General features: G+C 42.7%; 1 protein-coding gene across 2 annotated transcripts in view; it reads right to left on the bottom strand.

Annotated features, from left to right (window-relative positions):
* NUDCD1 (NudC domain containing 1) overlaps nucleotides 1-22,368 on the bottom strand; it is a 180,356-nt gene that overhangs the window by 7,422 nt on the left and 150,566 nt on the right. The window contains exon 9 of one of the 2 annotated variants that reach the window (XM_074986748.1): nucleotides 10,595-10,754. The exons of the other annotated variant lie outside the window; for it this stretch is intronic. Coding sequence (XP_074842849.1) covers nucleotides 10,595-10,754 — 160 coding nt within the window. The remainder of the gene's footprint in view (nucleotides 1-10,594; nucleotides 10,755-22,368) is intronic. 2 annotated transcript variants of the gene reach the window in all.

Genomic DNA, 22,368 nt, shown 5'->3' with positions numbered 1-22,368 from the left:
AAAGGGTGGTCCCGACAGCGTGTGGAGGACCAAGTCCAAACTCCATGACGGTGATAGCAGTTTCCAAGGGGGGTACAGGTTTGCCAGCCCCTTTAGGAACCATGTGACAATAGGATGGGCGAATATGGTTGGCCCTTCCTCTTTGTGTAGAAACACTGATATAGCTGCGAGATGGACCTTTAGTGAGGATAGGGAGAGTCCATCTCGTTTTAGCTTCAGCAGGTATTCTAAAATTACAGTTATAGGGACGTCCAGAGGAGCTAACTGCTTGGAAGAGCACCAGGAGATAAATCGTTTCCACTTCTGCGCGTAAGTCCTTCTGGTGGAGGTCCTTTGACTGCACTCCAAGACTTGTTTTACTCCCTCTGAACATGTGCTCTCTAAGGCGCTGAGCCATGGATTAGCCACGCCTGTAGGTAGAGCCCTTGAGGATGTGGGTGCACTATGGACCCCTGAGCCTGCATGAGAAGGTCCGGCACTACCGGTAGGGGGAGTGGAGAGCGGCATGACATGCGCAGAAGCAGAAGAAACCACTGCTGTCGGTCCCAGGTTGGGACTATAAGTATTATGCATGCTGTCTCCTTTCTGGCTTTCTCTAGAACCTTGTGGATGAGTGTTGGGGGAGGAAACACATAGAGTAGAGGGCCCTTCCATGGAACCATGAAGGCGTCCCCCAGGGATCCCTGCCCTATGCCTGCTCTGGAGCAGTACTGAGGGCATTTCTTGTTGTTGTGAGTGGCAAACAAATCGATTTGGGGAAACCCCCATTTGTGAAATACTTGTCGGAGCAGATCAGAACGGATCTGCCACTCATGCGTGAGTGAAAAGCGTCTGCTTAGCTGGTCCACCTTCACGTTGTGGACACCGAGTAAGTATGAGACTTTTAGAGTTATATTGTTGACAATGCACCAGTTCCACAACCGGACTGCCTCCGTGCATAGCGCACGGGATCTGGCCCCTCCTTGTCGATTGATGTAAAACATGGTGGAGGTGTTGTCGGTATCGATCCCAACTACTCTGCCATGCAGGTATTTTCGAAAACGTCTGCACGCACTGAACACTGCTCTGAGTTCTAGTATGTTTATATGCAATGTCTTTTCCGCAGGGGACCATAGTCCCTGAGTTACTTTGTTGCCCATGTGCGCTCCCCATCCTATGTGGGATGCGTCTGTTGTAAGAAAAATCGCAATTTGTGGTTGGTGGAAAGGCACCCCTACTAGTAAGTTCTTGGGATCTGCCCACCACGCCAGCAATCTTCGCAACTCCGTTGTGGGTGATACTGCCCTGTGGATGGTATGGACTATTGGTCTGCAAACGCTCGCCAACCAATGCTGCAGGCTTCGCATATGTAGCCTGGCATTTTGTACCACAAACATGGTGGTCGCCATGTGCCACAAAAGTTGTAGACATGTTAGGATTGGCACTGTGGGGCTGTACGTCATTACTTGTACCAGGGATTTGATGGTGCGGAAACGGGCATCGGGCAGGTATACTCTTGATGTAATAGAGTCTATGGGTGCCCCTATGAACTCTATATTTTGCATGTGCTCGGTCTTTGATTTCGAGAGGTTGATAACTAGGCCCAACGAGGCGAATGTGTTTGTAGTGATGTGTATCATGCGTAGGACCTCTGCCTTTGAGACCCCTTTCAGTAGCCCGTCGTCCAGGTATGGAAAAATGAACACACCCTGCCTGTGTAGGTAAGCTGATACCACCGCCAGCGTTTTGGTAAAAACTCTGGGCGCCGAAGAGAGACCGAACGGAAGAACTCTGTATTGAAAATGCTCCCTGCCTACTTTGAAGCAGAGAAAACGTCTGTGTGCCAGGTGGATTGTTATATGAAAGTACGCATCCTGTAAGTCGAGGGCTGCAAACCAGTCTCCATCATCCAGTGCTGTGATTATGGAGGCAATTGTAGTCATCCTGAAACGCTGTTTGCGCAAATGTCGGTTGAGGGCCCGTAAGTCCCGGATTGGCCTCCAGCCTCCTGTCTTCTTCTCTATTAGGAAGTATCGTGAGTAGAAACCTTTCCCTTGGAATTGTTCCGGTACTCTCTCCACCGCCCCTATAAACATGAGATGGTCTACCTCCTGTTTTAACCTTGTCTCGTGAGAGGGGTCCTTGAGGAAGGACTGGGTGGGAGGTTTCAGTGGCAGCAGTGATTGGAAGGGGATCATGTATCCCGTGGCTATAATTTCCCGTACCCATTTGTCTGTCGTGATGTTTTGCCATTGAGAGCAGAACGGTTTGAGTCGACGGTGGAACATGTGCTGAGATTGGCATTGAGAGATGGTCTTGATATTGTAGTCCTCGACATACCCGTCAAACTTGCTGTCTCAGGGCTTGCCCCGAGGGTGCGCGACCCTGCTGGGGACGTCGTCTGGGGGCCCTATACTGTTGTTGCTGTTGGTGGCGCCCTTGGTCATAGCTCCGTTGATATTGTGCAAACTGTGGTTGATAAGCGTAGCGCCGTTGTTGAGGGTAAAACTTCTTCCTCCTGTATGGGGGGGTATATATGCCCAGGGTCCTAAGTGTGGCTCTCGAGTCCTTGCTGGAGTGTAGGACTGATTCGGTTGAATCTGCAAATAACTTTTGTTTATCAAACAGAAGATCTACGATTTTTGTTTGCAGATCTCTGGGAATACCGGATGTCTGGAGCCAGGATTCCCTACACATTACCACTGCTGTGGCTGTGGAGTGTGCTGCCTTGTCCGCCACATCCAGGGCAATCTGAACTCCTGTTCGTGAGGCCGCGTAGCCCTCTTGGACGATCGCCTTCAGCACCGGTTTCTTGTCCTCTGGAAGGAAATCCATGAGGGAGGTAAGTCTGGAGTAATTGTCGAAGTTGTGGTTTGACAGGTGTGACGCATAGTTTGCCATTCTCAGTAATAAGGTAGAGGAGGAGTAGACCTTCCTGCCGAACAGGTCTAATTTCCTCGCTGCTTTATCTGACCCCCCCCCCGATTTATATTGGGGTATCTTGGATCTATGCTCTGATGATTCAACCACCAAGGAATTTGGCTGGAGGTGGCTAAACAGGAATTCCACGCCCTTGGCTGGAACAAAGTATTCCTTATCCGCCCTCTTATTTGTAGGTGGGATGGAGGCCAGAGTCTGCCATATGTTGGTGGCTGATTCCATAATCGCTTCATCTAGTAGGGTGGCGATCTTGGATGAAGCCGGGGGTCTCAATTTTTTCAGGAGTTTATGATGTTTTTCCTTCACCTCTGCTATTTGAATGTCCTATGTGTGTGCTACCCTCCTGAACAGCTCTTGGAATTACTTAAGGTCACCCGGGGGGAGATATCCCTGGGGACAACCGCCTCATCTGGGGAGGATGAAGAGGCGTCGCTATGATATACCTCCTCCAATTCCTCTGGTTCCTGAGTTTGTTCATATGCTTGCTCTTTTAAGGGTTCCGAAGGAAGGTCCAGGGACTCTGGACCAATTTCCGCCTGGGAAGGCTGTGTTCTTCTCACAGAGTGAGACTGTATGAAGGGGTGTTGGCGAGGTGTGGGTGGGGATCTACCCCTGGATCTGGACCCCCTGTGCCGGTGTTCAGCATGGTAAGGACGGCCATGACAACAGGGGCAAGGGCCCAGTGATGGAGATCTGGACCACGATCGGAATGTGTACATATGGTGCCTAGAAGAGCGTGACCTCCGTGATGACGTTGACAATGACGGAGATGTTCTGTGATAGTATTCATAGAGATCCATACTGGAGATTGGTGAAGGTTGTCTGAGCCAGGGGGATGGTGGTTGAAGGAACGGGGTTGGAAGTCTGAAGCAGGCTGTTGGAGTTGATGCCCGATGTGCTGTGTCTATCTCGGGGAGGGGGAGCTAGGCGATAATGGCAACGTGATGACATCCGGAGATGGGCTACGGTGCCGGGTTTTGGCTTTTGCTTTGCCCCATCCCTGAGGAGCAGGTGCCGCCCCCTCCGGTGCAAGGGACCTCGGCACCGTTGCCGGTGCCGTGCTCGGTGCCGCTATGCACGGTGCCACGTGCGTAGCTTCCTCCAGCACCATTGGGTCCCATTCCGGGTACCCTTGCTCCGGTGCTGTCGGTGCTGCAAGGCTCGGTGCCGTGGAAGTTGGTGCCGCCGATTCCAGCGCCTGCAGAGCCCTCGGTGCTGACTGCTAAATGGTCGGAGGCCCCTGCACAGCTATGTGCACTGCGGTCTTCCTGCTATGAGCAGCCAGCGGGTCAGGGCCCTGTGCTCCGCTCATCATGCTCGCGGATGTTACCGGCAAGGATTGAGCTGGGGATAGCTTCTTTTTCTTTTGCACAGATGAGGTTAGAGAAGCCGCCTTCCTCTTGTGCGACCCTGAGGGCCCCTCTTTATGGGGATTCTCTGAAGGTTCAGGTTGGAGGGCCTTATCAAATAAAATCATCTTCAGCCTCATTTCCCTGTCCTTTCTGGCTCTGGCTGTAAGTTTAGAGCAGTGAGGACACTTTTGTGGAACTTGGGTCTCCCCGAGGCAACGAATGCACTTGCTATGCCCATCTGAGGCAGGCATGGCCTCGCGGCCTGACTCACATTTCTTAAACCCTGGCGAAGACATCTCTGCCCGGGTGTTCAAGTCTTTGAATGTTAATAGGGCACTTAGCAGCTAATCAGTTCTGGGACAGATAATGTTCGCAGCCTTTAGGATAGAGGACCACCTAAGGCGGCCGCCTCTGTCCTCTCTTCTCCCCCTTTCCTTCTTCTCTCTCTCTCTCTCTTTTTTTTTTTTTTTAACTATATATGCATCTAACATGGAACAACTTCAACAGTGTTAAATAAACTATCAACTAATAACTATTAACAGTAATAAACACAGTTTTATCTGTCTCAGGAGTTGGAGCCGGAGCGGATTCCGTCTGCAGCCATTGGCGGTTGAGAAGGAACTGGCGGGGACCGGATTTGGCACGTGACCGAAAGCGCGCGAAGGACCGGCGGGCATCAGCGCATGTGCGACCCGACGGAGACTGCTGGAAATTTTCCGATCTGTGGCGCCGGGGCAAGCCCGACACCTACTGTGGAGCACCCACAGGGACCACTTGAAGAAGTAGTAATGTTTCAACTGTGCTTTATTCTGTCATTCCAGAATACTGTGCTCATATTTTAAAACGAACAAGCAAACGGTCATGAAAAAAAGAAAAATATGCATAAAGAAAAATTTAGTACTAATGGCTACAGTCATTTGTATCCAGATCCACATCTATATCAACAAAAATGAGCAGCGGCTATCCACACTAACATCTGAAGATGTGTATATAAAGTGTATTCATGCAAATTTGCAGAGTTTTAGATACAAAATTTGTGTACACATCCATATCTGCAAAAATGAGTGGATACGGATGTAAAGCAGACATCCACAGATTTGCAGGGCTCCGCTAATTGCTCCCTTTAGTCTCTTACTACTTATCCCACACCACATCTATGCATGTCCCACTCTAACCCTTCTTCACAGAGTAATTTTTTCCACTATCTCCCCCTCAGAAAATACGTCTTCAGTGAAAACTATGAGGCCCACTACCACTTCCCAACGAAACAAGAACAAAACAGCCACTAGCAAAACACGCCACACCATATTCTTCAAAAACACACAACACTGAATTTTAAAATACTGACTACTACTGAAATGTGTATAAGCTGCATTTGAAGAATTTTTGGTCTTCAAAACCATTATGGCAAAATGGGTTAAGAAATTTAGCACCTTGTGTCACTCAGCTCCAAATCACCCCTACAGTGAAACACAGGAACCTCCAAGTTTCCAGGAGGGGCCCGGTCTATACTATGAGTTTAAGTTGAACTTAGCCGCATTAGACAATTTTGCTAACAGTGAGTCCACACCACCAAGCCCATTCTGCCGACTTTAAGGGATGTTAAGGTTGATTTTGGCAATCCTGCTTTCGACCTTGTAGCTATCTTTAGGGTAGTTCAGACGCAGTGCTGTGAAAGTCAGCGTTCCTGGCCCACAGGAGGTGTCCCCACAACACCTCAATGTGAATGCTCTGGACAGCACTTTCAACTTTGCTGCTCTCCAGGTGCACAGGAAAAGGCCTGTGGAAAGTCTAAATTTCATCTCTTCTTTGTCCAGTGTGGTGAGCAGAGCATGCAGCACACCTGACCTTGAATTACCAAGCTCACAAATGAGCTTTAGAATGGAGTATGCATGAGATCATGGGCCTGTTTGCTCTGTGTGTGCATGGGTGAGGAGAGGAGGTGGGGTAAAAGGGAAATACATGCAAGAACTACAAAGCAGCAAAAGAAACAGATTTTATGGCATGATTGCACAGGAAAGGGTAGAAAAAGGATATATCAAGGATGCTCCAGTTTTGCATGAACATAAAGAAACTCAGGCAGGCGTTCCAGATGACAAATGAGACAGACAGAGCCTGGGTCACTGCCACAAAAGTGCCACTTCTGTGAGAAGCTGCATGGTATTCTGGGGGTGGGGGGTCCCAACCATTGTCCCAAAGGTGTCAGTGGATACCTCCCATGAGGTATCATAACCTTGGGCAACCGAGTGAAGTATATGGTTGATGAGGAAAAAGAGGGGAATGGTCAGCAGGCAAATGGAGAAGCCAATCACACTAACACCCAGGACCCTTTTTTAAACTGATGCTAATCTCCTCCTCCCAGAATGTATTGCTGCTGGACCCTGATGGCAGGGAGGACAATTCTGGTGAGATCACATTCTTAATCATGCTAAAAGTCTGTGACAGCCACTCCACCTTCACAGCCAGGCTCCCTGGAACAGTTTGTGAACATGTCTGGAAATGCAGCAGGAATCCTTGCTATAGATCTCCATAAAGTTCTCATCCTTCTCAGAAGGTTTCTGGGGAGGCTTGCCTTATTCCACACTCCATTATGTTAATGAATAAAATGAGAACTGTGGATTCTTTATCACAAGATGTTCACTTTCTACTACTGGCACTAGCATGAAATGTCTAATCTTTGGTTATAGATGAACAAGGTGGTGATGTATGTCTTTTCTGACAAAGGAAAACTAGATTAGCACAAGTGTAAACTTCAACATGGTACTGTAAAATGGTAGTACAGTAAGGAGAAAAATGTGGAGGAACAATGATTTTTCCTCCACAAGCACAGAATGCTTGAAAAGGAATTTTTATGTCCTTATGTTTATTTCCAAAATTATAGAAATACTGGTGCACCTAAAGCTTTAAGACTTTATTAGTGGTTAATTGTGAGATGCTTGAAATTAATTACTACTGGTTTGGAAAAAAGATTTCCCTTGTCTTTACCAATATAAAAACAGCTAGCATCCAAAAACAATGACAAATATACAAAGACTCAGTGACACCCAATTTGTGTCATGGCTATTACAGTTATGATGGCAGATTTTAAAGTTAATTGAACCTTAATGTGATATTAGATCAACATAAGAGCCTGATAAAAAGATAATTCAAGCACAAAATTAAAACAACAAATACCAAGGGACAAAAATATCAGTTATGAGAGTTCAAATCCCAAAGCAGATAACAAAAGCAGTCTGATTTCATGAGCTAGGCTACTATCTAGAACAAATGCGTATTCAGATGTTGTTGAAGCCATAATGGACATGAAAGACTTTTTAGCTTCTCTCACTGATTTAATGGGGGCTTCTACCAAAACCCAGTGTTTACCGAACTGATATCTAGGGTCTTTTGCCCTCCTTTGGAAGTCATTCATTAACCATGATGACTAGGACAAACAATGTGAAGGCAAGAGGCGACTAGGAGAGTAGTGTTCTGTTGCTTGTTGCGTTCTACTGGCTTAGCAATACCCTCGAAGTCATTGTTTCCTAACAGCAAATCCTAGAAATCTACTGGGTTAATAAACGTGCAAACATGCAACAACAGTTATGTTTGCCTCTTACGGGAGGTACTCTGACAACAGTTCAGGAATTTCTATAGTGGCTTCAGTACATTCACTGATACAGAAAATAAGACCCAGAACCCACTAGGAAGGATTCTACACTTATCACAGTGTATTTTAAATCTTAACCTTGACTACACTTAGATTCAGCAATAGAAATCTGATTCAAAAGGCTGGAATAAAAGAAGAGCTGTGTTATTAATAACTGGTTAATAAATAATAAGACGAAGTTGGTACAAGAGTAAATGGATATAAATTGGTCATGAAGACATTAAAGCTGCAAATTAAAAGAGGGTTGGCTAATCTGATTCCATTCTGGAATAGTCTCTTAACAGGAGTTGTGGGAGCAAACAACAATATCAGTTTAAAGAGCTAGACAAATGTATAAGTGCAACTGTCTGACAGGACTGTTTCTGATGGTGAAGGGCCAGGTCTCAGCAGCCATAGGGCTCACTTCTGGTTTGTGTTATATGTTCCTAAAATCTTATGTTGCAGCTGGACATCTACATTGGTAAAGAACTGATGTTTTTCTGCCCCAGCATATTCTGAGATTTTTTTTAAGCTCTGTCTGTGATGTGTGAGGAATGGCTATGTCTGGAAATGGGACAGGCCAATGCACTGAGGTGACAGTTAGGAACTTTTTCCTAATGTCCAACCTAAACCTCCCTTGCTGCAGTTTAAGTCTACTGCCTCTTGTTCTAGCCTCAGAGGCCAAAAAGAACAAGCTTTTTCCCTCCTCCCGTGAAACCCTCTTAGATACCTGAAAACTGCTATCACATCGCCCCTCACTTTTCTCTTTTCCAAACTAAACAAGCCTAATTCTTTCGGCCTTTCTTCATAGGTAAAATGCAATTGGAGATACTCATCTCCTAGAGCTGGAGGTCACACAGCTCTTCAGGTATCGAAAAGGGGGTCATAGGAGGAGGGAGAAAACTTGTTCTTTTTGGCCTCTGAGACTAGAACAAGAGGCAATGGACTTAAACTGCAGCAAGGGGGATTTAGGTTGGACATTAGGAAAAAGTTCCCAACTGTCAGGGTGGTCAAACAGTGGAATAAATTGCCAAGGGATGTTGTGGAATCTCCATCGCTGGAGATATTTAAGAACACGTTAGACAGATGTCTATCAGGGATGGTTTAGACAGTACTTGGTCCTGCCACTGGGGCAGGGGGCTGGACTTGATGGCCTCTCGAGGTCCCTTCCAGTCCTAGTATTCTATGATTCTGTGACACTAAGCATTCTCTCTCTCATCAGTTGCTTCGACTGCTGGGATTCTTGCTGGTGTGCTTGGAGTCTAACTGATCACCATACATGCAACTAGGAAGGAGTTTTCTCCCAGATCACGTTGGCAGTCACCTTGGCATTCTGCAGCATGGATTGCAGTTCAATTGCTAAGATTATGTAAGTCAGTGCTCAGTAACCTTTATCACCTCACGGCACACTTCAGCACTCATTACAATTTCATAGCACACCCAATATATATAACCCAGCCCATCCCCCCAAGAACCAGGCACCCCCAGCTCCCCACTCTAACCCAATCCCCTTCCCCTCCTTCAGCACCAGGAACCCCCAGCCCTCTGCTTTAACTCAACTCCCCTCCCCTCCTCCAGAACCAGGCACACTCAGCACCCCCTGTTCTAACTTGATGCTGGTGACTCACCAGAGCTGCCGCCTCCATTACCGCTGCCACACGTCTTCCACAAAGTGGTGGAGAGCATGTACAAAGCAGCAGATGGCACTCCCAGCACATGGTTCTGAGGCACACTACGTGTCACTGTGTAGCACACCAGTGTGCCATGGCACACTGGTTGCAGACACTTTTCTAAGTACTTCCAAATCAGTTTCATATATTGTGGAGCCTTGGACATTTGTGCACCTTATTCCATTTTATTTCCTGTGTGTTACACACAATAGATCTAGTCTCCTGTGGGCTGTAATACTTTTGCTCTAATTTCAACTGCAGGGCAGTGTTGGTGGACTATGACACACAAGAGGTCAGACTAGATTACCTTTGAAAATTGATATTCTATTGGCAAGTGTAACTCTTACTTAACTGGCGCAGTTGACTAATTGGCACCCCTCATTTTTGACTAACCGGTACCCAACATGTCAGGTAACAAAACTTTTATTGTTTCTTGCCATGAGCATATTACACATGTACTCTATGCCCTGCCCTAGATGTCTCCTGGTTTCTGATAGACTTTAAGGTGCTGTTTTTTAGCTAATAATCTTGAAATTGTGTGGGGCATCTTTACTCAAGAGACTACCTCTTTTCTTGAGACATGTGGCCACAACTGAGGTCAGCAGTAGAACTCAACTGAAATAGGTTCATTATGAAAGAAAGCTGTCTGTGATCACTGAGCTTCCCTCCAGGGTCTGAAATGTGACATTTAAGGTCCATCTCTCGTTCCTGATATTCTGTCAGGAGTTCTTAAACGTCTTGTTCACATACTTATGAACATTCAGTTGTGAAGAATGATGCTTTGACCTCAACAATGCTGACTTCTAAGCTGATCTTCTTTCACGGCACAAATATCACCCTATACCTTTTATAGGATTTTTAAAATTAGTTCAACATTCTCTTATGAATAGAATTAATGAATGAATCAAAACTTAATTAGGGTACCTAACATAAAAGCAAAAACACAGATATAATGGAAAAGAGATGGCAAAACTGGAGTTTCATTTGTCAGAAAGACACAGACCACTAAGCAGTTCATTCCATACCTAACGCATTGAAAGTTGCAATGTGCTCCCACATATTGTCAGGTTGGTTAGGGTGTGGCTGCCAGAGAAGAGCATCAACATCATGCCGCAAACAGAAACAAGGCATTTCTTTGGGATCCACCACTGCTGAGAAGAGATACTGGTTGCTTCCAAGATTCACCTAAAAAGATAAATAAAATAAATCTTGAAAATTAAATCAAAATTTGCAAAATACTCAAAAATTGCAACAGATTTTCTGTCATACATATAATTAAGAGACTGGGTATAATTTTTAGAGGGGTAGCCACGTTAGTCTGTATCCTCAAAAACAATGAGAAAGCCTGTGGCACATTATAGATATTTTGGAGCATAAGCTTTCTTTTCTGACAAAGTGAGTCTGCCCATGAAAACTTATCCCCCACAAAATCTGTTAGTCTATAAGATGCCACAGGACTTTTTTTTTTTCCATTTAATTTTAGAACCTGGTAAGGTGTTTTCTGAAATACTGTATTACTGAAACATATTATTGTTTATGTTTTCATAGTTAGGTTGGTCTCAGACTATCAAGGCAGGTGAAGTAATATCACTTAATAAACCAATGTCTGTTGGTTGAAGATAAGCTTATGAGCTACATGGAGCTCAGCAGCTTTATGTGTTCTCAACCAAGGTGTTGAGGAACCAGGATGAGGGTCACAAAAGAGCTTCAATTAGTCATTTCTATAGTTACCTACGGTCTATGGAGTTACCTGGGACAGGGCTGTTCCCCATCATACAACAAGTTTGTAAGCACTGATATAATTTGTTTAGTTCACTAAAAATAAAAAATTCAAGACATTTAATTTTACTCACTCAGCTTGATATTAATTGCTAGATTTCTGACCACAACCCTAATTAACAGGACAAATACTACTCACTTTCCACATGGTATCTGCACTGACTGCTGCAAGATAGCTTATATGAAAAAAGCCAGTAGGATTCACCCCAGTATCCTATCTAAACACAAGAACACACAATTAAATGTTGCATTTCATTTTAATTACTATGCAACATTCTTCTTCGAGAAATAACATTTTTGTAGCAATGTAGCTACCATACCTCGAAGGGGTCTAGTAATATATGAGAAAGGTAAAGCAATTAAGTGACATGGCCAAGACCACTGAAGGATTAGCAGTCATGAGTTCCTTATTCCCAGTCAGTTGCTCTGATGATACGTATATTTTCTAGACACAGAGAGGTAGCCGTGTTAGTCTGTATCTTCACAAAACAAAAAAGCAGTCATGCAGCACTTTAAAGACTACCAAAATAATTTATTATGTGATAAGTTTTCGTGGGAAGACCTACTTCTTTGGATCTGGAGGTTCTGATGTAGATAAACTGGCATGACAAAAATATAACAAATAGAAAAACAAATATTTTCTAGAGGATTAAATGTATTTAACAGTGTCTTTACACCTGAAAATGTTCTCATTCTAAGAGTATAGCAGTTGTTGCTAAATTAAGACACTCTAAAGTACTGTAATTTGAAGGAGGTGATTGGGATGTGAGATTGCTGTACCCGGTGTCAGCTCATGCTACAAGTTAATTAAATAATCTTCTAAGCAGATTCTGTATAATGATGTAGATCAGCAGTTTGATAATGGCGTTCCCTGGAGCATTTTTTTGTGTTGACTGTTAATTATTTGTATTGTGACAATACCTGCAGACCACAACCCCATTGTGCTAGGCACTTTACAAATATGTAAGAAATGGTCTATGAACAAAGAAAAGAAACCTCTTAGAATGTAAGGATAATATGAAAGGCAGAATACAGAGAACAGCAGGAGAACTGGGACACAAATATTTCCAGAATCTGAAGATGTGGGTCTTTCCCATGAAAGCTCATTACTTAATAAATAATATTGTTAGTCTTTTAGGTGCTACAGGACTACTTGCTTTGTTTTGCAGAGCATCTGTAGTAGAGCTAGGAACGGAACCCAAATCTTGTAAGTCAAACCTCAATTACAGAAGATCTTTCCTTGGACAGCAGTTGTTCTTCCTCTACAGCTGCGTTCCAAAGCATACTGGCTCTTTACACGTATTAAAAGCTATAAAAGAGGGGAAGTAATATTAGCAGTCACTTTTAGGGGCCTACTGCAAACAGGAGAAGAGCAAGGACAGATTTCCTAGTTAAACAGGCAAAAAGCTGTCAGCACGGCTGGAATCAAGAGCATCACTGAGGAACTTCATGCAGAGTGGGCAATGAGATGTAAGAAATTATATTTTTATTAAGGGCTTAAATATGTTTAGCCCTGGGCAGAATGCAAAGTCCAGACAGTCTATGCTTAAAAAAAACAGCAGAGTCTAGAAGACTGAAGGAAGCAAAGTAGCAAAGCAGAAACAAGGCGATCTGTCAGGTAGTGGATGGACACTGAGGAGCAATGTTCCTTCTAATTTTTTTTATCCGTGAGTGGGATACGTTTTTTATGTGCACCAAGAGGTGTGCGAATGTAGAAACAAAAAACCTAGCTGTGGGTGCTCTACTAATGAGATGGGTGGCAACTTAACCTCTTTAAGCTGTGAGCTTGTGCTCACCACTTACAGGGAACACTTCTGAGGAGCACAGCAAAGTGGCACAGAGAGTTACGTACAGGAAGTGGGAGAGTGGGATAAATTTTTTGGGAAAAGAAATTAATTACATTTTAAAGTTTTAGTAACTTAAATGTCAATACACACAGTGCTAGATGTGCTTTCATTTTAACATTACTATACATGTGTGAATTAACCAAACACAATAACAGTACCTTTGGTGTTTCTGGAGTCCCCAGTCCCATGGCATCTTAGAGCAACAACCGTCAGAAATCTTGTGGGAGTACAAATGGGATCAAGAGCCATGCTCCCTCAAGGACTGGCTTACACTCTGAAAGTGTTGAACAACCATTGTGGGGCTCTGTTTTTGACTATTACTTTTTCGGTGTTTGCAGCCCGAAGAACAGAGATGTGATATCATCTGCCTGGCTCTCTTTTACAACTCCGAGGGTTTCCCTCAGCCTATACTAATCCCTGATTATCTTCCTGATGTACAATAACGCAATGACCATTGTAACATCTACAGTAAGCATCTATTCCGTGACCCTCACACTGCTGGGTCTGTGGACTCCAATGGTTTGCCCTTTGTTCTCCAAAGTTAAAGCCTCCATCGTTCTGGCAGGCTAGCAATCATCTTTTACCTACTCCAAAAATAATCAACAGACCAACTTCCTTTCTAATTCTCAATACACAAGACATTTTAGGAAAAAAAAAGTAAAAAAACCACTACAAATTAAAAAAAAAAAAAAGTTCACTCACACACGGGTTCTGCTGCAGTAACCAATATTATCCATAAGCAGGTAAATATAGACTTATTGACAGTCCTTAAAAACCCTCAATTTTCAGCTGGTCACACAGTGCAATTCAGGACATTAGAAAATTGAGTGTATTAACTTTTCCTCCAAACAAATGTGACCCTTACATCAGTTTTTCTACGGATAAGGGGTATCCGTGCATCTCTCTCCTAATCAGCAGTATGCATGAAAAATAGCTATGTTTGGTAGCACACCCAAACCTCAAATCTGATGCCTAAAGTTAAGATTCTAAATCCATATTTAGCCCCAGAACCAGCACACAAAATGACTTCAGAGGGTCTCCATACAGTCAGATGGGGGAATAAAGATAAATGAAGGGATTAGAAAAGAGAGGATATGTTGACCTTAATGTAAAGTGTATGGTCATATATAAAATTACTCGGGTAGCCCACGTGTTACCATTCAATATTTGCCTTTCTGTCTCCAGGGAAAGGGAAGCAGTTGGGAAAACACTTAAATCTTAGCTGGACATTGTGTGTCATTGCCCATGTACTATGAGCCGAGCATGGCAACTCAGAAAGACCAGAAACCATCAGTACAGGAAATTAACTAGATGTGTTCGATAGTTCTTTTGAGGCCATATGGTATACTTTTGTTGTGGGAAACCTACCTGTCAGGTCATACCTTGATCACCTTCTGAAAACTTAGCCAATCAGACAGCACACAGCAAAGGACCAACAACTGTGTTTGCTGTGAGGGTCAAAATAATTATCTCCTCAGAGTGAAGTTTCACAAGTAACTGAAAAGGACACACAACTGCTAACCCAAGGCCTGGAATACTGCTAGCTGCTCCCCAGACTGCTTGTTTGCTGACAGATTTCTAATGTGTTTGAAAGGACTAAAGCTGCCCTTTCTCGAGCTCTGGAATCCAGGTCTCACACAACATACTATGGACAAGCTATGAAGACTTTGAAATCTCAGACAGCACATCAAACGAGAAATGTATTTTGATGACCGTGCTAAAGCAGGGGTTTTCAAACTTCTGCTTGCTGAGGCTCACCATTCTCATGCTGTACAGTATCTGGGGCCCACCAGGGACTGGGGAACTTGGGGGTCTGGGCTGGAGGTGGATGGAGGGCGAGGAGACTCTTGGGCATAAGCATAGTTTTACTTCTATGCAGCAGGGAGTAAAGGACAGGCAGGTCTTGAGCCAACTTCACACAGGTGGCCCAGGAAGGGAACACCACCTCCACCCCAACTCACCTCACCTCAGCAGGCAACCCAGACAGTCTATGGTGTGGGGAGATGCAACAAAAAAATGTAACCCAAAGGTAGGACTCAGCAAAAAGTTTGAAAATCATTTAGGGTGCAGGCAGGGGGCAGTTAGGAGCTGTGTAAAGCCAGAAGATGGCTTTGAGTGCAGTGCCCAGCTTCAGCACCAGTTTGAGAGGGCTGAGGCTCCAAGTCTTAGCACCATAGTCATGGCTGTGCAGGGCACGGCAGAGTGTTTGTAGGCTTCAGTCCCAGGCCGCTCCTGTCTTTAGTACCACGGGGGGGCACCAAGTTTCAGCCCCATTTCCGGTAGCCCTCTCCCCTGCTGGAAAGGGTTCATGGACCTCCAGAGGGCCCTGGATCCCCAATTGACAACTGCTGTGCTAAAGTATAGAAGATGTTATGTTGAAACTTTATATTTGAATATATATAACAGAGGAATACCAATAGATTTATAGTCCAATAACTTTTGCTTAAAGGTATTCATAATGTTCCAAATATTATTTAGTGTTATGTACTATTAAAAATGTGTTCTGTGTACATTTAAAGTTTTACTACTAAAATGCACAGTAGTATTTGAAATTGACTGGCAGGTATTAACATGGATTATCAAGGATTTACTTACAATAACTCTGAGGATTAACTGGGTGGAACAGTTTTCTAAAAATTCCTGACAAGTCAGAACTCTGCTTCAGCAAGAAGTTAAGATATAGGGAGCTGGTCTCCCCACCCCCTCCCAGCAATTATTTATACTTGCCTTAAAAATAAAAAAAAAAATAAAAAAACACCTCAGCCACTTATGTTTAAGTATAATAAAAGTATTAAAAAGACAGCTTGTGCTTAAAGAACAAACAAGACAATTTACAAAGCAGCAGAAATGTAGTACTTTAAAGACTAACAAAGTGTTAGTTACAAGACAATTACAGGTCATTCATTGGTTTCACTACCCAGTCATTAAATTCCTCAAGTATCCCTAATGGACCTCATTAGCACATTTAGAATTAAAACCAGATTCACACTTCATATTTCAAACTTCACATATAAGGAGGATACATGCACAAAAATAGGACCTACAGATTCAGCAGACTGTAAGTTTAAAACTGATATGTTACGTGACCAGTTTTGCATAAAGCATCTTCAAGTTATGCATATTCATATACAAATTTTCATAAAGCATGGAAGGAGTGCAATTCACTGGCTTAATCCTGCTTATTGTTATCAATAAAGCTAATAAAACATGGAGGAAACAATCTTTTATCTCCTAATGTTTAAAATATACAATGTAATTCCTTACAAAGAACCTGCATTGGAATTAAATATGACTAGTATCCCCGCCCCCCCCTAAACTCACGCCTCTCATGAAGCGGGTCTTTGCCCAAGAACGCTTACGCTCCAAAGTATCTGTTAGTTTATAAGGTGCCACAGGACTTCTTGTTGAATATGACTAGTGTTAATAGTAAACATACAAAATTATAGGAGTAAATTACTGTACATTCAGTGGAGACTAATGGCCAGCTGCTCTAACTGATGACACCATGACTATATTTAAAGAAAAATCTCAAAAGACTATACAATAAAAATCCTTTTACTGAACAGATTTCCAGAGGGATTAAAGCTGGTTGAAAAGAAAATATGTTTCTGTAAGGATGAGAAGTAGATTTTAGTCCATCTAATCATCAATTACAGGTACATATGGTATGATTACAGAGCACCATCTTATACATTTGCTTTTGACAGGAAAAGGCAAGTAATACAAGTTTCTTTTCCTCACCTGAACAGTCAGCTTATTTCCTTACAATCATGATTTATCCGTTTGTCATTGAAAATGTGATTTACTCCTAATCACAGAGTGGATAGACCTTGAGTTATTATCCATGCCTTAATTACTAATAACTTATTATTTCAATGATGCCAGGATTAAGATCATCACATGGAGCAGATGATTAAATACAAGAGGGCTAGAATGTTACAAGAACACTATAGTCTGATTCTGTTACACAAACTTCCTCAATGAAAATAATTGTTTGAAGATCTCATGCATCAAAAATTCCAATCCTGGGTCCTAGACACATAGAACAGCTTAGCTTTTGAAGTGCTTCAGGAGTGGGGTAGAAGAGAGGTTCTAAAACGGAGACAGGTAGAGTAGCTTCTGCCAGTCAGGTGCTCTACTCTGAAAGCAGCACTGCCACCAGCAACAGCAGACATATCACAGTAGCAATGCCGTATCATGTCACCCTTACTTCTGCAGCTGCTTTCAGACATGGATGCCCCAACAGCTGGCACCACTCTGCCTTTAGAGCTGGGTGGCAGCATATGTACTTGTGTAGCAAGGGGTAGAGGTCTGAACAACAGAAAAAAGGGGAGGCCTGATCGAATAAGTTGGAGAACCACTTGAACAGAACACAAGCCAGCTTGCCTACTAGTTTTGAGACACTATCCCTCTTACATATAAATTCTGCTAGCTAAGCATTCACATCCATTCATTTTTTAGTACAATGAGGAAAACAGTTCCCTCTAAAAGGTGAGCCTCACAAGGCATTCTTCAGCTTTCCACCACATCCCAGTAATGCTTTGTTGGCTATCCTATGGAGCAGTGTTTCCCAAACTTGAAACATTAATGTACCTCTTCTGGGACTTTGGCCTTACCAGTGTACCCTCTCTCAGTGCCTATTGCCAGATTTTATTAATGTATTTTCTGCTGTGCACTATTGAAATAGTTTTGCATACCACACTTTGGGAAACACTGCTATGTAGGTTTTAGTAACAGTGCCTTGACTTAATCAAATCTGGTATGGCTGCTCCAATTTTTTGAAGTCTTTGTCTGAAGTGCTTTTGGTACTTAGGCTGGCATTGCTAATTAGTCCTTTTAAAAGTTTCAGTACCGTCCCTTCCCCCTACCCCCCATGCATTATCACACCAAAGTCTTGTTAAATGCCTCAATGTCTTACAGAATTTCTTAGTGCATTGACAGCCCCCACCCCCTTTGCTTTTTTTTTTTAACTTTGACACCAATTTCTTTTGGGGTCCACAGCACATTACAGCACTTTTTTCTCTGGTGCTCTCTAAATGCATCACTGCAATGGCAGACAATGTCCCATGTTCTCTGCATTGCAGTTACCGTAATGTACAGAACTGTCAGATAGCTATGGAAATGAATAGAGGAGTGGCAGCTCCAAGTCCTTCATTAGGATGACTGCGAAGTCTACTATAAATCCAGCACACTGCTTTGGTGCCATGCATTAGCACTCAGCACTGGCACTACTTACTTAAGCACAAACCTAGTTCCCTTCTGGTAATCCCATTAGAGCAGCCTCATCATTTAGGCACCCAATGCTATTAATCTTTGAAACTAAGATTTCCACTAAAAATTGGCTCCTTGATGTATGAGAGTCACAGTACTGGCTCACTGGATAAGACATGACCATAACAACAAGGCAGAGGGTACCAAATGAAGGCCAGCAATTCTTAGATATTCTGCTAATCCACCTATATTTAAATAGTTTCTTATTGATGTGTCGGGATTTTTCCCAACTGTATTCGGATGCAAGAAACAGAGGAATGCAGACACCATGCATCAGTATTTGCTCATCTTTATGGCCCAACCACTATTGATTTTCTGTAAGGTTACTATTAAGGCTGCCAATATTAAGCCTAAAGCTATCTTGGAGACTAGCACATGTATACTGGAGTGAGCATTCACATGCTTTAGGAACCAATGGGGGGTGAATTAGGAAAGCTAGACAGGTACTGGTGTGGGGGCTGCATTACAGCTCTTGTGGGCACACATTTCTTTAAAAAATACACACTTGTGTTTTTTATCTGTTATCCTCAAATGAAGAAGAATAATATATAGAGATCACTCATAAGCTTTCATCTATTGCAATTCACTGGTGCAACATATATTCATACAAAATCAACAGTAAAAAACGTAAAGCCAATAAATAAATAAACTCTAGTACTAACAAACAAAGAAATGCAAATTTCATGAAAATTATTGATTAAATAATAATAGCTAATTACTTTAACCTAGACAATGTACTTATATTTTAAAATATTATACAGTATTATACATAGTATCATATATTAAAATAAGCCACTTCATACAACAAAGTTGAAGATGTGAACCGGGAATGAAGGAAGCAGGGACACTTCAGATTTTGCAGGTGTGTGGGAATGGTAACTTGAACTGTAATTCCCAGGGCTACTTAGGAACCTGAAAACTCTAGACATGTAATTTTTTTCTGATAATTTACAAATCAGCTGACAAAAGCACTGTAACTAATTCTTGTATCATGAAAAGAAATATATATATACACACACGCACACGCACACGCACACACACACAAATATCAATTATGTAAATTTAAATTCATATAAATTTAAAATAATCAGGATATTACAATCATTTTACAGGATATACTAACATTTGACTCCATCATTATTATAAGCAGTGGGCTTGAAATTGTACTTATTTTCATACAAATTTAAACTTACTTGACAAATTAAACTAAAAATACAATTTGAAAATAAGCTACCTAAATTTGCACCTACGTATAAATAACACTTTGGAACTGGCACTGCCTAATGGGAGCAATAACTAAATTTATATTCTACAAGGATATTATTGAATTGTGCCACTTTAAATAATGAATGACAAAGCACAAGAGGCAATAAAAGTAATAATTTCTTTAGCCAGGACAGATTAGATATTTTAAAACTAACTACTCCCTTAAATCATTAAATTATATCATTATTATTATCATTATCATCATTAGTAAATTAAATCATGTATCTGACAAAGCGGGTCTTTGCACACAAAAGCTTACGCTCCAAAATATCTGTTAGTCTGTAAGGTGCCACAGGACTTCTTGTTTTCACTCAACTGAAGAAGTACAATTTAAGCACAAGAGGATACAATTATGAAATGCACAGAGAGGTTTAACAACTAACAACAGTACTATAGTTCTTAAACTTCGAAAGAATAGAATTACAGAGAATGTATGTACATTGTGTGTTTCAACAGTAAATACTAAGTAGTAACAAACACAACACCACAAGTGTTTTTGCAGGGACTGGGAGGCAGGAGAGGAAGGAGCAGCCAAAGCTCCCCCTTTTGAGCTAGAGGCACCATGACATGGCTCCCTGTCTCCCAACCCTCACCCTGGTGGTCTGGGCATGGCCACCTCTCACACAGGGCAAGTTCCCCCACTGCCCTGCCAGCTACAGATCAGCTTCATAAAGAAGGGAAGATAGCAATGGCAGGAGCTGGGTGGCTAGGGTGCAGTGACTGCTACCTGCCAGATGCCCCAGTCTGGGAGGGACGACTCCAGGAAAGCTATAATCTTTGCAGCCCTCTTCTCCGTCCTGCAACTATACTGCCCTGATCCCTCATCCTAAAGCCAGGCTTAATCTTTGGTGAAAATTTTCCTATTATTGAGCAAAAAGAACTATTCAGAGGAGGGATAGCTCAGTGGTTAGAGCATTGGCCTTGTAAACCCAGTGTTATGAGCTCAGTCCTTGAGAGGGATTTCAAGGGGCTGGAGCAGGTATTAAAAAAAAAGAAATGTAAGGGATGGTGATAGGTCCTGCTGTGAGTTCAGGGAACTGGACTCAATGACCTTTGGCGGGTCCTTCCAGCTCTACGTAATATGTGTTGTTATCTCCATGTTTAATCTGGAGACCCTCCTAACATTTCAAGTGCTTTTGCCTGATGTTAGTACACTTTGCTCTGGTTGAGGAAGGAGGAACAGAGTTGTAAAACTGATGGCCAGTGGAACCGCTTAGCAAGGAAAAGGTGGCATTTTACATTAAAATGGTTCACAGGAGGTCAGGGTACCCTTCATAACGTAATGAAATCACTGTTCCATCCCATTCATTTAATTGCATTTGGTAGTATTGTTGCCTGCCCTCAGAATCTTCATTTTCTTCAGGGATGTTTTGAATTTTCTGATTACCTACTGACTTCATATAAGACTATTTCCTTAAAACAGTCTAAAGGCAGACTTCTTAACCATTTTCAGTCATATGACAATTCAAGTCTGACTTCATATTCTCTCCTGTCCTCTCATCCATAAAGGCTGGCAGATACGCAGTATAAAAGCTGTTCTTAATTAATTAAAAGCTAAAATCATTCACAAAAACTGACAAAGAGCTGAGTTAATAGCCTACTTTACCTCAGTCACTGGAAATCAGTATACAGTAGGGTCTCGAGATCTCAGCATTCACGAGTGTCACATTCATGAATTCAATTACTCACAAGTGGCCTTGCTTCCCCAGGGCTCTGGAAAGGGAGCGCTGGTGACAGCTACAGGTTTCCCAGGGGCTCCTAGGCTAGGAGTGCCAGTGGCTACCACAGCTTCCCTGGGGCTCCAGGGCCAGAGCACTGGCAGCCACTGCTTCCCCAGGGCCACAGGCAGGGAGAGCTAGCAGCTGCCGCCTCCCTGGGGCAGGAATGCTGGCAGCCACTGCTTTCCGGGGTAGGGAGTGCACGCAGCTGCCGCTTCCTGGGGCTTCAAGCCATCCTCCCCCCATCCCCATTCATGAAAAGCAACATTCATGAGGGTTATGAACACACAACCCTCACGAACGCTGAAACCCTAACTGTATTTCCACATTCTTGCGACATGCATGCAGCCTCAGGGTAGAAATCAGAACCTTCCTGATATGTGACAGGGGTATAAGCATGCTGTCTTGTGGTACGGAAATATTTAAGAGTGGTTACATGAAAAGATGCAGATGTGAATCCCAAACTCCCCCTTCCACTTAACAGGGTACAGTAAAATGGAAACCTAGTCAATTTTCAAATAAGCTTCCTTACAAATAGCTTTAGGTATCAAATGTGTCTCTGGAATATCTTGTCAATTTTCTTATTTTTTCTTGAAATGCTTTTCTCCTCTTTGTTGCTATGTTATGGGACCACACAAAAATAAGATGGAGATAAGAAAACAAAGTGAGTCCATGAAAAGGATATACTGAAATTTTTAGACTCTAATTTTGATGATGTTATATTGAAATTTCAGTTTGAGAAATGCATTTTCCCAGGTTTTGATCATTTTAATTCAAATTTTCAACAGTATTTTTCCAAAACCATTTCAAAAATATTTCCTGAAATACCATTTAACCAGTCCTAAAACAAGGTGTCATTATGTGCTCTCTTGCAGGTATTGTCAATGATTGCCCACTTTCCAAAGACTTATTAATTTG

The sequence above is a fragment of the Carettochelys insculpta genome, chromosome 2 (genome assembly GCF_033958435.1).
Source record: "Carettochelys insculpta isolate YL-2023 chromosome 2, ASM3395843v1, whole genome shotgun sequence".
Classification (NCBI taxonomy): domain Eukaryota; kingdom Metazoa; phylum Chordata; order Testudines; family Carettochelyidae; genus Carettochelys; species Carettochelys insculpta.
The sequence above is the reverse complement of the archived record's forward strand: the minus strand, read 5'-3'. Positions and strand labels throughout refer to the sequence as shown.